This window comes from Scomber scombrus, chromosome 11, assembly GCF_963691925.1.
Source record: "Scomber scombrus chromosome 11, fScoSco1.1, whole genome shotgun sequence".
In the NCBI taxonomy this organism is placed as follows: domain Eukaryota; kingdom Metazoa; phylum Chordata; class Actinopteri; order Scombriformes; family Scombridae; genus Scomber; species Scomber scombrus.
Window position 1 is genome coordinate 30187125 of NC_084980.1, and position 15851 is coordinate 30202975.

The 15851-nt window shown below is 40.8% G+C and overlaps 1 protein-coding gene across 1 annotated transcript in view; it reads right to left on the reverse strand.

Annotated features, from left to right (window-relative positions):
• Window positions 1-15851, reverse strand: part of LOC133991099 (disks large homolog 1-like) — a 132334-nt gene that overhangs the window by 111876 nt on the left and 4607 nt on the right. The window contains 1 exon segment of the mRNA XM_062429570.1: window positions 15237-15368. Within this exon segment, the coding sequence (XP_062285554.1) occupies window positions 15237-15368 (132 nt within the window).

Below are 15851 nucleotides of genomic sequence, written 5' to 3' on the forward strand. Positions count from 1 at the left end.
AACCTTGCAGATATTAAATTAAAGTGAGCTGACAGAAAGCTGCAGACTGAATCACATTAAGCAGTTAGTCTGCAGACACACGAGCTTCTGTTGGTTGGGTCTAATAACAGACCTCGTTATCCTGCTGCTTTCACACAGACGTTACAATCTACTCATCACACCTACAGTAAGAAAACACTTTAACCCTGCTGTCGTCCTCACGGGTCAAACTGACCCCGTCTCTTTTGACTGTTCCTTCTTTCTTTAATGTTCCAACTCATTTTAAATCAAGTTAACAGGCACTTTTTATTTCACACACACACACACACACACACACACACACACACACGTATAAACTCCAGACTCCCAACTCAACTTCTTTTACTGCGAGACCCCCGAGCAGCAGAAATTACACTTTAAACTAACTATCATTTAATGCCCTCCTTCCCTCTTTCTTTGCTCCCTCCTCCTTCCTTCCTTCCTCATTCCTTCTCTCCTTCCTCACTTCCTCTTTTCCTTCCCTCTTTTCCTCATCCCGCCTTACTCCTTTCCTTCCTTCCTCATTCCTTCCTTCTTTCCTCCCTTCCTCTATCCCTCCTTACCCCTTTCCTTCCTTACTTCCTTCTCTCCTTCCTCATCCCTCCCTACTCCTTTCTTTCCCTCCTTCCTTCCTTCCTCATTCATTCCTTCATTCCTTTTTTCCTCATCCCTCCTTTCCTTCCTTCCTCCCTTCCTCTTTTCCTCCATTCCTCCTTACTCCTTTCTTTCTTCCTTCCTCCTTTCTTTCCTTCCTTCCTTCCTCCCTTCCTCTTTTCCTCCATCCATCCTTCCTTCCTTCCTCCCTTCCTCATCCCTCCTTACCTTCCTTTCCTTCCTTCCTCATTCATTCTCTCCTTCCTCCCTTCCTCTTTTCCTCCATCCCTCCTTACTCCTTTCCTTCCTTCCTTCCTTCTTTCCTTTTTTCCTCCTTTCCTTCCTTCCTTCCTCCCTCATTCCTTCTCTCCTTCCTTAAATAATCATAATTCACGTCTCTATCAACATCCTCCGCTGTCAAAACCTGCAGAGAACGCTGCAATTAGCCAAATGACATCACATCCAAATCCTTCCAGATATTAAAAAAAAACAAAAAAAAACTGATTTATTAAAAGTGAAAAGATGCAATAGCTGCCATCTGTTTCTGTTTCTGAGGAATCAGGCCAGCGTGAAGCGAAAGAATGAGAAGAAAAACTGAAAAAAAGTGAAGCACACACACGCAGTAAATCAGCAGTGATGTCGGGATTATGGGCTGGGGGGTAATCGTCGTGTCCACAGAGGGATTACACTGTGCTCGGCCGGCTGCAGACATCTCTTTTTTTGGGGGGGAGTGAGGGTGGGGTGGGGCTGAGGGGGGGGGGGTAGTTTTGGCAGATTGGAAACTGTATGCGGCAGAATTCGACTTTTTCATCAGCGACAATCGGATCTGCGACGCTGAGACAAACACATCCAGAGATATATAGTTTGTGTTTTAGTAGAAATACAGATGTGCCGATACAGCTGTCAATCATCCTGCTGCATCAATAATACCAATCACCCCCCCCCCCCCCCAAATAAAACCCCACATGCACCCCTGTAACAGCCGAGTATAACTGTTAACACTCTGTGAATAAAACCTACTGCAGAGTTTAATCATCAGCTTCATCAAGAGTTTCTATAATATGAATATGTGCAGAATCTAAGAGACGCTGAGCTGCATTCAAAGTGATTTACAGTCAAAAACATGATTTTTTTTAACATAGTTTGATTTAATTGTAAAAGTTCAGACCAACAAAGTCAAAGCTGCAGCAGCAAATAACAGGAAGCATGAATGAGGACTTGGTTTTTATGTTGTTTCATTTTATACTGTTCCCACATTTAGCATATTCATATATGTATGAGGTTTATATCTGTGTCCATGTGGTTTAGTCTAAATTTAAAGGGTTAAAATATGAAAATAAACGTATGAATAACTTCACACGTTCTTTTTTTGTGGACCCAGCATCAAATTTCTGCTTTTGACCTTCATGTCATCCTCCTGCGTCCTTCTTTCTTTCCTCCCTTCCTCCCTCTGTCTTTAATTTTCCCTTCGTTCTTCCCCTCCTTCCCTCTTTCTTTGCTCCCTCCTCCTTCCATACTTCTTTCCTCACTTCCTTCCTTCCTCCTTTCCTTCCTCTCTCCCTCCCTCCTTACTCCTTTCTTTCCTTCCTTCCTCCCTTCCTTCCTTCTTTCCTTCCTCTCTCCCTCCCTCCCTCCTTACTCCTCTCCTTCCTTCTCTCCTTCCTCTTTTCCTCCTTTCCTTTCTTCCTTTCCATCCTCCCTCCCTCCTTACCCCTTTCCTTCCTTCCTTCCTCCCTCCCTTCCTTATCTCCTTACTTCCTTCCTTTTCCTCCTTTCCTTTCTTCCTTCCTCCTTTCCATCCTCCCTCCCTCCTTACCCCTTTCCTTCCTTCCTTCCTTCCTCCCTCCCTTCCTTATCTCCTTACTTCCTTCCTCTTTTCCTCCCTTCCTTCCTTGACTCGAGGACAACAGGAGGGTTAAAGATGTTAAAATGTGAAAATAAACGTATGAATAACTTCACACATTCTTTTTTTGTGGACCCAGCATCAAATTTCTGCTTTTGACCTTCATGTCATCCTCCTGCGTCCTTCTTTCTTTCCTTCCTTCCTCCCTCTGTCTTTAATTTTCCCTTCGTTCTTCCCCTCCTTCCCTCTTTCTTTGCTCCCTCCTCCTTCCATACTTCTTTCCTCACTTCCTTCCTTCCTCCTTTCCTTCCTCTCTCCCTCCCTCCTTACTCCTTTCTTTCCTTCCTTCCTCCCTTCCTTCCTTCTTTCCTTCCTTCCTCTCTCCCTCCCTCCCTCCTCCTTTCTTTCCTTCCTTCCTCCCTTCCTTCCTTCCTTCTTTCCTTCCTCTCTCCCTCCCTCCCTCCTTACTCCTCTCCTTCCTTCTCTCCTTCCTCTTTTCCTCCTTTCCTTTCTTCCTTTCCATCCTCCCTCCCTCCTTACCCCTTTCCTTCCTTCCTTCCTTCCTCCCTCCCTTCCTTATCTCCTTACTTCCTTCCTTTTCCTCCTTTCCTTTCTTCCTTCCTCCTTTCCATCCTCCCTCCCTCCTTACCCCTTTCCTTCCTTCCTTCCTTCCTCCCTCCCTCCCTTCCTTATCTCCTTACTTCCTTCCTTTTCCTCCTTTCCTTTCTTCCTTCCTCCTTTCCATCCTCCCTCCCTCCTTACCCCTTTCCTTCCTTCCTTCCTTCCTCCCTCCCTTCCTTATCTCCTTACTTCCTTCCTCTTTTCCTCCCTTCCTTCCTTGACTCGAGGACACCAGGAGGGTTAAAGATGTTAAAATGTGAAAATAAACGTATGAATAACTTCACACATTCTTTTTTTGTGGACCCAGCATCAAATTTCTGCTTTTAATCCATTTAGAGAGAATATATTAGAGGATTATGGCAAAAATGTCTAAGTGGTGTAACCATAAAAACTTTGTACCAAATAATTCAACTTGCTTAAAAACAGTAAATTGTCAATAAAACACCATATCAACTAGTTTGGCATGATCTTACATTATAACTTTATATTAAATAAAGGTAATGGAATACAATTGTTCTAAATATTACATTTACTCTGGGTTACCATGGAGACCAGGAACCTGACTGCTTTACTTCTTTCTCTCTTCCCTCTTCCTTGTTCATCTTTCTCTCCTCTAACTTCGTGTTTTCTTTCACTTATTCCTCCTCTCTTTCCTCATTTCTTTCTTTCCTTCTTTCTCTTCTTCCTCTATCTTTCTTTTTTGTTTCTTTCCTTCTTTTGCTTTCTTCTCTTCCTCCTTTCTTTCTCTACTCCCTTGTTTATCTTTCTTTCTTTCTAGTTGGATAACATATGTAATATGTATCATTATTTTGTGGTTACACCATTTGACATTTTCAGGAGCATTCAGTCTTACTTTTGGTAAAAAAAAATGGTGCAAATGTCATTTCAAATTATATAAAACCAACAAAAATACTAAATGTACATTTTAACAAACCTGATGCTGCTTTAAAAACTAGTTTTAACACATTTATGAATCTTACCAACACGTATTTGTCACTGACGCTTTAGCGTGACCATTTTAATCCTGGCTCAACTTTATATAAAATCACTTCAACCTGATTAAAATGATAATTAATGTTGTTCAAAGACTCCTTCACATAATTATCATCACACTCCTACAAACATCACCAATCTCAAGATGGGACAGTTTTAATTTATTCATTTATTTTTAAAAGGACATCAGAGCCTTGACTCAATGACATCATCAGATCAACCTTTATCCTTCCTATAAACACCTGGAAACACAAATATCCTGATGATGGCATGTTATATCACATTACTCTCTTTCTGCTGCTCTGCTAACGTTAGTCTGACGGTGGGGATCCCCCCCCGCTGGTCTACATATCCCCCCCCCCCCCCCGCTGGTCTACATATCCCTGCCTCTGCTGAATTATTTTTATCCCCGGTGGAGAGAGAGAAATGTATCACCCTCGTAATGATTTATGCTGCTTCATCCATAGACTATAATATCTAAAATAAAAACACGCCATTTAAAAAGAGCCTAAGCGCTGCAACATGAGCAGTAAAACCAGAAGTGAACTTTCACCGTCGGCGCTGAGGTGATAATAGAGATGAGACAGTGAATGGACCAGGTGTTTCCTCTTTTCCTGTTCAGATCTGCAGATAAAAGATGGACGACAAGCTGCGGAAATTAGCATTTAACCTTTTGATCACGTCTCTTGTGTGTTTGGATGAGGTGTGAATTTGAAATCACTTCAAATAATCCTGCAAATGCGGTTAAACTCAAGTTCTGTTGAAGTTCATAATTATTTTATAAATGTTACTGTAACAGCTGCAAGGAATAGCAGTAATAGACTCCATAGTTTATATAAACACACTGTGTTTATTAGCACCGATCCAAGTGCCATTAAAGTGATTCTGATACCAGCTGAGTACTTCATTAGATACCCATCATTCTTTTATCCGGTGTAACAGGCGTGTAGAGCATAGACTGTATATAAGACATGGACGTAACATCCGTGACGTCACCCATTGGTTTGTGGACTGCTTCTCGGAGGCCAATAGTATCGGATCTGAGCAGCGCCATCTTGAACATTTCAGGTGCATGCTGGGAAAAATAAAAACAGGGATTCTACTTATATGGGCATCAGGAGGAGCATGAGGCGCCCTCCTGAACCTGTGAACCAATCAACCTGTCAATCACCACGTAGCCACGCCCTAATGCATACCCTGCTTTATCGTCACATATAAAATCAGGGAGGCCAAAATGTCCCAAATGAACATCATACTGCATTGAAGAAGGCTTTAAACTAGCGATTGAGACCATAAACACATTTTGAAAACGTTTACTGAGGTTAGAAATCAAGTGAGAAGATGGTGAATTCTCCATTGACTTGTATAGAGATGGAAGTCCTTTTGACACCAAAACGGTCGTCCCCTGGTGGCCTTTTGATAGAATGCAGCTTAAAGTAACTTCCGCGTTGGCCTCATTTCAGAGGACCAGAACTCCCCACCTGGTGTAGAGTAACAGAGTAACAGACGTGTAGAGTAACAGACGTGTAGAGTAACAGAGTAACAGACGTGTAGAGTAACAGACGTGTAGAGTAACAGAGTAACAGACGTGTAGAGTAACAGAGTAACAGACGTGTAGTGTAGAGTAACAGAGTAACAGACGTGTAGAGTAACAGAGTAACAGACGTGTAGAGTAACAGAGTAACAGGCGTGTAGAGTAACAGAGTAACAGACGTGTAGAGTAACAGAGTAAAAGACGTGTAGAGTAACATGATTGTAGAGTAACGGGCGTGTAGAGTAACAGACGTGTAGAGTAACAGAGTAAAAGACGTGTAGAGTAACAGGATTGTAGAGTAACAGGCGTGTAGAGTAACAGAGTAACAGACGTGTAGAGTAACAGGATTGTAGAGTAACAGGCGTGTAGAGTAACGGGCGTGTAGAGTAACAGAGTAACAGACGTGTAGAGTAACAGACGTGTAGAGTAACAGGATTGTAGAGTAACAGAGTAACAGACGTGTAGAGTAACAGAGTAACAGGCGTGTAGAGTAACAGGCGTGTAGAGTAACAGAGTAACAGACGTGTAGAGTAACAGAGTAAAAGACGTGTAGAGTAACAGACGTGTAGAGTAACAGAGTAACAGACGTGTAGAGTAACAGAGTAACAGACGTGTAGAGTAACAGAGTAACATGCGTGTAGAGTAACAGACGTGTAGAGTAACAGGCGTGTAGAGTAACAGAGTAAAAGACGTGTAGAGTAACAGACGTGTAGAGTAACAGGATTGTAGAGTAACAGGCGTGTAGAGTAACAGACGTGTAGAGTAACAGGCGTGTAGAGTAACAGAGTAAAAGACGTGTAGAGTAACAGAGTAAAAGACGTGTAGAGTAACAGACGTGTAGAGTAACAGGATTGTAGAGTAACAGGCGTGTAGAGTAACAGAGTAAAAGACGTGTAGAGTAACAGACGTGTAGAGTAACAGGATTGTAGAGTAACAGACGTGTAGAGTAACAGAGTAACAGACATGTAGAGTAACAGACGTGTAGAGTAACAGACGTGTAGAGTAAAAGGATTGTAGAGTAACAGAGTAACAGACGTGTAGAGTAACAGAGTAACAGACGTGTAGAGTAACAGACGTGTAGAGTAACAGAGTAACAGACGTGTAGAGTAACAGAGTAACAGACGTGTAGAGTAACAGAGTAACAGACGTGTAGAGTAACAGGATTGTAGAGTAACAGAGTAACAGGCGTGTAGAGTAACAGAGTAACAGACGTGTAGAGTAACAGACGTGTAGAGTAACAGAGTAACAGACGTGTAGAGTAACAGAGTAACAGACGTGTAGAGTAACAGACGTGTAGAGTAACAGAGTAACAGACGTGTAGAGTAACAGGATTGTAGAGTAACAGGCGTGTAGAGTAACGGGCGTGTAGAGTAACAGAGTAACAGACGTGTAGAGTAACAGACGTGTAGAGTAACAGGATTGTATAGTAACAGAGTAACAGACGTGTAGAGTAACAGGATTGTAGAGTAACAGGCGTGTAGAGTAACAGACGTGTAGAGTAACAGGATTGTAGAGTAACAGAGTAACAGACGTGTAGAGTAACAGACGTGTAGAGTAACAGAGTAACAGACGTGTAGAGTAACAGAGTAAAAGACGTGTAGAGTAACAGGCGTGTAGAGTAACAGAGTAACAGACGTGTAGAGTAACAGACGTGTAGAGTAACACAGTAACAGACGTGTAGAGTAACAGAGTAACAGACGTGTAGAGTAACAGAGTAACATGCGTGTAGAGTAACAGACGTGTAGAGTAACAGGCGTGTAGAGTAACAGAGTAAAAGACGTGTAGAGTAACAGACGTGTAGAGTAACAGGATTGTAGAGTAACAGGCGTGTAGAGTAACAGACGTGTAGAGTAACGGGCGTGTAGAGTAACAGAGTAAAAGACGTGTAGAGTAACAGGATTGTAGAGTAACGGGCGTGTAGAGTAACAGAGTAACAGACGTGTAGAGTAACAGAGTAAAAGACGTGTAGAGTAACAGACGTGTAGAGTAACAGGATTGTAGAGTAACAGGCGTGTAGAGTAACAGAGTAACAGACGTGTAGAGTAACAGACGTGTAGAGTAACAGAGTAACAGACGTGTAGAGTAACAGAGTAACATGCGTGTAGAGTAACAGACGTGTAGAGTAACAGACGTGTAGAGTAACAGGCGTGTAGAGTAACAGAGTAAAAGACGTGTAGAGTAACAGACGTGTAGAGTAAAAGGATTGTAGAGTAACAGACGTGTAGAGTAACAGAGTAAAAGACGTGTAGAGTAACAGACGTGTAGAGTAACAGGCGTGTAGAGTAACAGAGTAACAGACGTGTAGAGTAACAGAGTAACAGACGTGTAGAGTAACAGAGTAACAGACATGTAGAGTAACAGACGTGTAGAGTAACAGACGTGTAGAGTAAAAGGATTGTAGAGTAACAGAGTAACAGACGTGTAGAGTAACAGAGTAACAGACATGTAGAGTAACAGACGTGTAGAGTAACAGAGTAACAGACGTGTAGAGTAACAGAGTAACAGACGTGTAGAGTAACAGAGTAACAGGCGTGTAGAGTAACAGGATTGTAGAGTAACAGAGTAACAGGCGTGTAGAGTAACAGAGTAACAGGCGTGTAGAGTAACAGGCGTGTAGAGTAACAGAGTAACAGGCGTGTAGAGTAACAGAGTAACAGGCGTGTAGAGTAACAGAGTAACAGACGTGTAGAGTAACAGAGTAACAGACGTGTAGAGTAACGGGCGTTTTAGAGTAACAGACGTGTAGAGTAACAGACGTGTAGAGTAACAGAGTAACAGACGTGTAGAGTAACAGAGTAACAGACGTGTAGAGTAACGGGCGTGTAGAGTAACGGGCGTGTCGAGTAACAGAGTAACAGGCGTGTAGAGTAAGAGGCGTGTCGAGTAACAGATGTGTTGAGTAACAGACGTGTAGAGTAACAGGCGTGTCGAGTAACAGAGTAACAGGCGTGTCGAGTAACAGACGTGTAGAGTAACAGGCGTGTAGAGTAACAGGCGTGTCGAGTAACAGAGTAACAGGCGTGTAGAGTAACAGACGTGTAGAGTAACAGACTGTAGAGTAACAGAGTAACAGGCGTGTAGAGTAACAGACGTGTAGAGTAACAGACGTGTAGAGTAACAGAGTAACAGGCGTGTAGAGTAACAGGTGTGTAGAGTAACAGAGTAACAGGCGTGTAGAGTAACAGGCGTGTAGAGTAACAGACGTGTAGAGTAACAGAGTAACAGGCGTGTAGAGTAACAGACGTGTAGAGTAACAGAGTAACAGGCGTGTAGAGTAACAGGTGTGCAGAGTAACAGAGTAACAGGCGTGTAGAGTAACAGAGTAACAGGCGTGTAGAGTAACAGAGTAACAGGCGTGTAGAGTAACAGGCGTGTAGAGTAACAGAGTAACAGACGCGTAGAGTAACAGGCGTACAGAGTAACAGAGGTGTAGAGTAACAGAGTAACAGACGTGTAGAGTAACAGAGTAACAGACGTGTAGAGTAACAGAGTAACAGACGTGTAGAGTAACAGAGTAACAGGCGTGTAGAGTAACAGAGTAACAGGCGTGTAGAGTAACAGAGTAACAGACGTGTAGAGTAACAGACGTGTAGAGTAACAGACGTGTAGAGTAACAGAGTAACAGGCGTGTAGAGTAACAGACGTGTAGAGTAACAGAGAAACAGGCGTGTAGAGTAACAGAGTAACAGACGTGTAGTGTAACAGAGTAACAGACGTGTAGTGTAACAGAGAAACAGGCGTGTAGAGTAACAGAGAAACAGGCGTGTAGAGTAACAGAGTAACAGACGTGTAGTGTAACAGAGTAACAGGCGTGTAGAGTAACAGGCGTGTAGAGTAACGGACGTGTAGAGTAACAGAGTAACAGACGTGTAGTGTAACAGAGAAACAGGCGTGTAGAGTAACAGAGTAACAGACGTGTAGTGTAACAGAGTAACAGGCGTGTAGAGTAACAGGCGTGTAGAGTAACAGAGTAACAGGCGTGTAGAGTAACAGAGTAACAGGCGTGTAGAGTAACAGGCGTTTAGAGTAACAGACGTGTAGAGTAACAGAGTAACAGGCGTGTAGAGTAACAGACGTGTAGAGTAACAGAGTAACGGACGTGTAGAGTAACAGAGTAACGGACTGTAGAGTAACAGAGTAACAGGCGTGTAGAGTAACAGAGTAACAGGCGTGTAGAGTAACAGATTAACAGACGTGTAGAGTAACAGAGTAACAGGCGTGTAGAGTAACAGACGTGTAGAGTAACAGAGTAACAGGCGGGTAGAGTAACAGAGTAACAGGCGTGTAGAGTAACAGATTAACAGACGTGTAGAGTAACAGAGTAACAGGCGTGTAGAGTAACAGGCGTGTAGAGTAACAGAGTAACAGGCGGGTAGAGTAACAGAGTAACAGGCGTGTAGAGTAACAGACGTGTAGAGTAACAGGCGTGTAGAGTAACAGAGTAACAGACGTGTAGAGTAACAGAGTAACAGGCGTGTAGAGTAACAGACGTGTAGAGTAACAGACGTGTAGAGTAACAGAGTAACAGGCGGGTAGAGTAACAGAGTAACAGGCGTGTAGAGTAACAGACGTGTAGAGTAACAGACGTGTAGAGTAACAGAGTAACAGGCGTGTAGAGTAACAGACGTGTAGAGTAACAGACGTGTAGAGTAACAGAGTAACAGGCGTGTAGAGTAACAGAGTAACAGAGTAACAGGCGTGTTGTGTTGGTTTCTGCTCCTGAAACATGAGAATTTGCTGCTTTTCTTCATCTTACAGGAGAATAAAACAAGGAATTTTAAGACGTCACTTTTGCATTTTTCTACATTTCAAACATTTTATAGACTTAACATTTAATTGAGGTATTGCATGTTTTCATTTCCAATTGTTTTTAAATGTATTTTTGTTGTGTTTTTAGTTTTCATATGGGTTTGATGTGACTTCTCGCAGCAGAGAGGAAACAAACAGATGAGGACGAAGAGAACCAGGCCACTGTGTTCGCACTGATGATCTCCACTCATCTATTAGTGATGAAGATGCTGAGAGCAAAAAAAACCTTCACTGGATGTTTGCAGGCTGAACAGAAACAGGAGGAAACTAAAGGAATAGAGCAGTCACTGTCATCTGCTTTAAAAATTGAGTCTGCTGAAACCTTAAAGTTAAATCTGACAGACATTTAACCCTGATTAGAAAAAAGCAATAACTGACACATGGCAGACTGAGTGATTATGTTGGGTCATAAATGCAGTTTCAGACTTCTGCAGTTTCAGACTGCAGACTTCTATGCTTCACACAGGAAACCATTTAAGGTCAGTATCAGAGATCAATATGAAGGATGTGAGAGCAGCTACGTCAGGCTCTCCACCAGTTTTTTGTTATTACTGCAGTCAAAAATGATTGATGAGTGATTTTGCAGAAGCTTTTCTCGAAAACTGTGTTACAACCTGCAATGTTTTTGCTGGAAAATTGCAAGTGAAGGAAAATGTATGAACTCTTTTAATGAAGAGTCATTGGGGCTGGGTATTGTTTAAAAAATGAAAATCCAAGAACCCTTAAAGTGATACTGATACCCATCATGTGAATAGGAGACACCACTCCTCTACATCTAAATGATTTTTACACAAATGCATTATGTAAGTCTTAAAATTATTAATATTTATTAAATACAAAATGCTCAAAATCAGCATGTGGGTCACACACACACCATAATTATAAATCCTAGATTTAACGCACAAAAGATGAGTAATTAAGTCTACTAGCAGAAAACAGTTGATACACTGCAGCTTCCAATGCAGGTATTATTTCATAGATCTCAGCTCCCAATGCAGGTATTATTTCACAGATCTCAGCTCCCAATGCAGGCATTATTTCACAGATCTCAGCTCCCAATGCAGGTATTATTTCACAGATCTCAGCTCCCAATGCAGGTATTATTTCACAGATCCCAGCTTCACACATTGACGTCTCCAATCTGCTTTTTTTAACATTTCTGCTTGCAAAATAATCAATTTTCAGAAGAGTTTCAGTTTAATCGTCTGCCAACAAACCAACGGAGAGTCGACTGCCAGGTTTCACTTTTAACAGACAGACTTCTGACACTGTGCCAGTCAGTCCTGGGAAGTTCAAACAGACCAGACCACATTCCTGCTGCTTGTCGTCCGTTAACCCTGCAGCACCGTCTTGGCTCGCTCCGGTCCCCAAAAACCCCCAAAAAACCCACGACAACGACGCTGACTGCTGGGAACCTGCCGACTTCCTCCTGTTTCATATCTAATTACACGAGCCGAGACTCACACAGCTTCCAGGTTAAATAACCGGTTCATCTTTAACCTCATTTAATAATAGTGTAAAAGAGACAAAGATACTCCACACGATCTGTTTCTCAACACACACACAAGCTAGAGCTGCAACTAATGATTACTTCTCTTAATCAAATCATCTGTCCATGACTTTCTGGATTACTTCATTAGCAGGTCGGTCTTTAAAATGTCAGAAAATCGTCCTCAAAATTACATCAACAAATGTTTACAACTCAAAGATATTCAGTTTCATATTTAAGAAGCTGGAATCAGAGAATTTTAAACATTTCTTCTTTTAAAACAAATTACTTAAAACGATCAATCGGTTATCAAAATAATTGGCGATTCAATTTCTGTTGATTGAAACATTATCATCAAAGTTTACCCTGAGAAATATAAGGATCAGTGATAAATAAGTGTTGGTAAGATGATGAATTCATAAATCAGTTAAATTTAATAATATAATATAATAATAATAATTTAAAAGCAGCATCATGTTTGTTAAAATGTACATTTAGTATTTTTGTTGGTTTTATATCACTTGAAATTACATTTGCACCATTTTTTTACCAAAAGTAAGACTGAATGCTCCTGAAAATGTCAAATGGTGTAACCACAAAAGAATGATAAATAACATATAAAAAAAAATTATTTAATATAAAAGTTATAATGTAAGATCATGCCAAACTAGTTGATATGGTGTTTTATTGACAATTTACTGTTTTTAAGCAAGTTGAATTATTTGGTACAAAGTTTTTATGGTTACACCACTTAGACATTTTTGCCATAATCCTCTAATATATTCTCTCTAAATGGATTAAAAGCAGAAATTTGATGCTGGGTCCACAAAAAAAGAATGTGTGCAAGTTATTCATACGTTTATTTTCACATTTTAACCCTTTAAATTTAAAATAAACCACATGGACACAATAAAACATCAGTAATCCATAAACGTGACTTTCTTGTTGAACAGAAGAAACTAAAATGTTAAATGTTAAAACACAAGCATAATAATATAATGTCTGAATCAGCTAAATCATCAGAAACAATCAGATTAATCGTTCATATCAATGTGTCTGCTGTACTGGCTCTAACCTCTGCTGTTTTCTCTTCTCCTCATCATCAGTTTATTCTTCTCTTTCTCTGCCAGATGTTGCCGCCTTGAGCTCCGTCGCACCGTCTTACCGACACACTTTACGACCTCACGCCACGCTGCGACGGCTCACACGGGACAAACAAACACGCGGGTGGCTGCTGACGGCCGTGATGCCGGTCAGAGAGTTCAGTGAGGTCATGTGATAGCTGACTTTCACTAACGAATAAAAATAAGATTAAAAAATCTGCGGTTTCTGTCGCATGTGAACGCAGCTGATCCTGGACGCTCGGGTGTTATCGGCTCTTATTAATGTGTCAGAGGAAAGTTAACTTTGTGTCCTTTAATAAACGCTGTCATACCTCTACTGTTTTCTGACTTTTGCCTTTAAAACAAACTGTATCTCTGACGTTTCTATACTTCAAGTAATTTATCGGCCAAGCTCTTGTTCTCATCGTCTTTAAACTGTGTATTTTCTTTCATATAAAAATGTTTCTTTATTCTCTTTTTCTGGCTTTGATTTGATTGTTAAAGTTTTAAAAATAAGGGATGAGTCCTTTCACCCTGTAGCAGCCGCTAACGTAATAACAACCGATAGCATAATAACAGGTCATAACGTAATAACAACCAATAACATAATAACAACCGCTAACGTAATAACAACCGCTAACGTAATAACGGTTGATAACGTAATAACGGCTAATAACGTAATAACGATGATAACGTAATAACAACCCATAACATAATAACAACCGCTAACGTAATAACGGTTGATAACGTAATAACAGCTGATAACGTAATAACGATGATAACGTAATAACAACCAATAACATAATAACAACCGCTAACGTAATAACGGTTGATAACGTAATAACGGCTAATAACGTAATAACGATGATAACGTAATAACAACCAATAACATAATAACAACCGCTAACCTAATAACGGTTGATATCGTAATAACGGCTAATAACGTAATAACGATGATAACGTAATAACAACCAATAACATAATAACAACCGCTAACGTAATAACGGTCGATAACGTAATAACAGCTGATAACGTAATAATGTCCGATAACATAATAGCGGCTGATAACGTAATAACAACCAATAACATAATAACAACCGCTAACGTAATAACGACCGATAACGTAATAACGGTTGACAACGTAATAACGGCTGATAACGTAATAACGGCTGATAACGTAATAACGGTTGACAACGTAATAACGGATGCTAACGTAATAACAACCAGTAACGTAACAACAACTGCCAAACTGATAACGGCCGATAACGTAATAACAACCACTTACTGACTGACGGATGCTAACGTAATAACAACCAGTAATGTAACAACAACTGCTAACGTAATAACGGCTGCTAGCTTAATACAGTAATTTTGCCTGCTTTTTAATGTAATAAGCCGATAACGAAATAGGTTATTACATTATCCTAACTTCCTAGCACACATTGATTAGATCAGTGATCTAACTTTGTTTAGTTAACACAGTTCATATTGTTCAACTTATTACATTATTGGTTCAGGATTTTATTACGTTATCAGCTGCTACACACCATTTTCGAACATTTAACAGTTATTATTTTGTTGTTTATCTAAAATTTTGCTGTCATTTCGTATAAATAAACTTAATTTTATGTTCTGATATAAGTCAGAGATTCTGAGGTCATCTGATACAACAGCTCATAACTCCTCCAGACATCCTGTTTAACATTTAAATCTTCTGCTTTTACTAATCATGAGTATCGGATTTGGATTTTCCACAAAAAAAAGGTTCAATTACAAAAACATCACCTACTTCTCCTTCTGCTTCTCCCTCATCTAAAAATCCACAATCTATAAATCTGGAAATCTGGCAGTATCTAGTCTTCAAGTTTCCACATCACACTAGTGTAAGCTGAATACTGGACATTTTTGCCATAATCCTCTAATATATTCTCTCTAAATGGATTAAAAGCAGAAATTTGATGCTGGGTCCACAAAAAAAGAATGTGTGCAATTTATTCATGTGTTTATTTTAACATTTTAACCCTTTAAATTTAAACTAAACCACATGGACAGTAAAACACCTCACTGACCCATAAACATCATCCTGCAAATTTAAAAAAAAACATCCAACTGATGAAGACGAAAAACGATTATATTCTAGTTTATATTGTAATTCAGCTCACAGAGATTATTGTGAAGTCTGTGACAGTTTCTTCAGGATGTGTGTTCACTGTTTTTTTGGGAGGGTCTTACCTATGAGAGCCTGGAAGAGGTTGCTCTGGAAGATGTCGATGACCCTCTGGATGGAGTGTCGGAGCTGCCGGTCCTCAGCGTGGTTCAGTTTGGCCCGGTATTCCTCGAGGAGCAGCAGGGCCCGCTGTGCGTCTGGGAGGACAGGAGGCAGCAGAGGTGAGTCAGGGTTTATAAAGCAGAGAGAAATCACTGCTGCTGGTTCATTTTAAAAAGACCTCGGCTACCAACGACTGCTGAAAACTGATCTGAGACGTGATGGCAGCAGACGAGCCTGAATCTGAACCAGCAGCCGCTTTCCTGCAGCAGTGATCCGTCAGCGCTGAAACACTGAGCTGCAGCATGTGTACAGATATCAAGAGTTTAAATTAACACTTACATGCTGTTCAGGGTAGGGCTCTAAATCACGATTAATTGAACTTTTAACCTCGATTACGATTAATGAACGATTATCTCCTCCCTTGATGAATGATTATGTATTTTCACTGCTGCCCTCACACATGAGGATCTTTAGGGAGTGAAGATAATGATGTTTTAAGGCAGGGGGGTCAAACATGAGGCCCGTGGGCCAGAAACGGCCCGTCGAGGAGTCCAATTTGGCCCACTTTACTTCCTGCC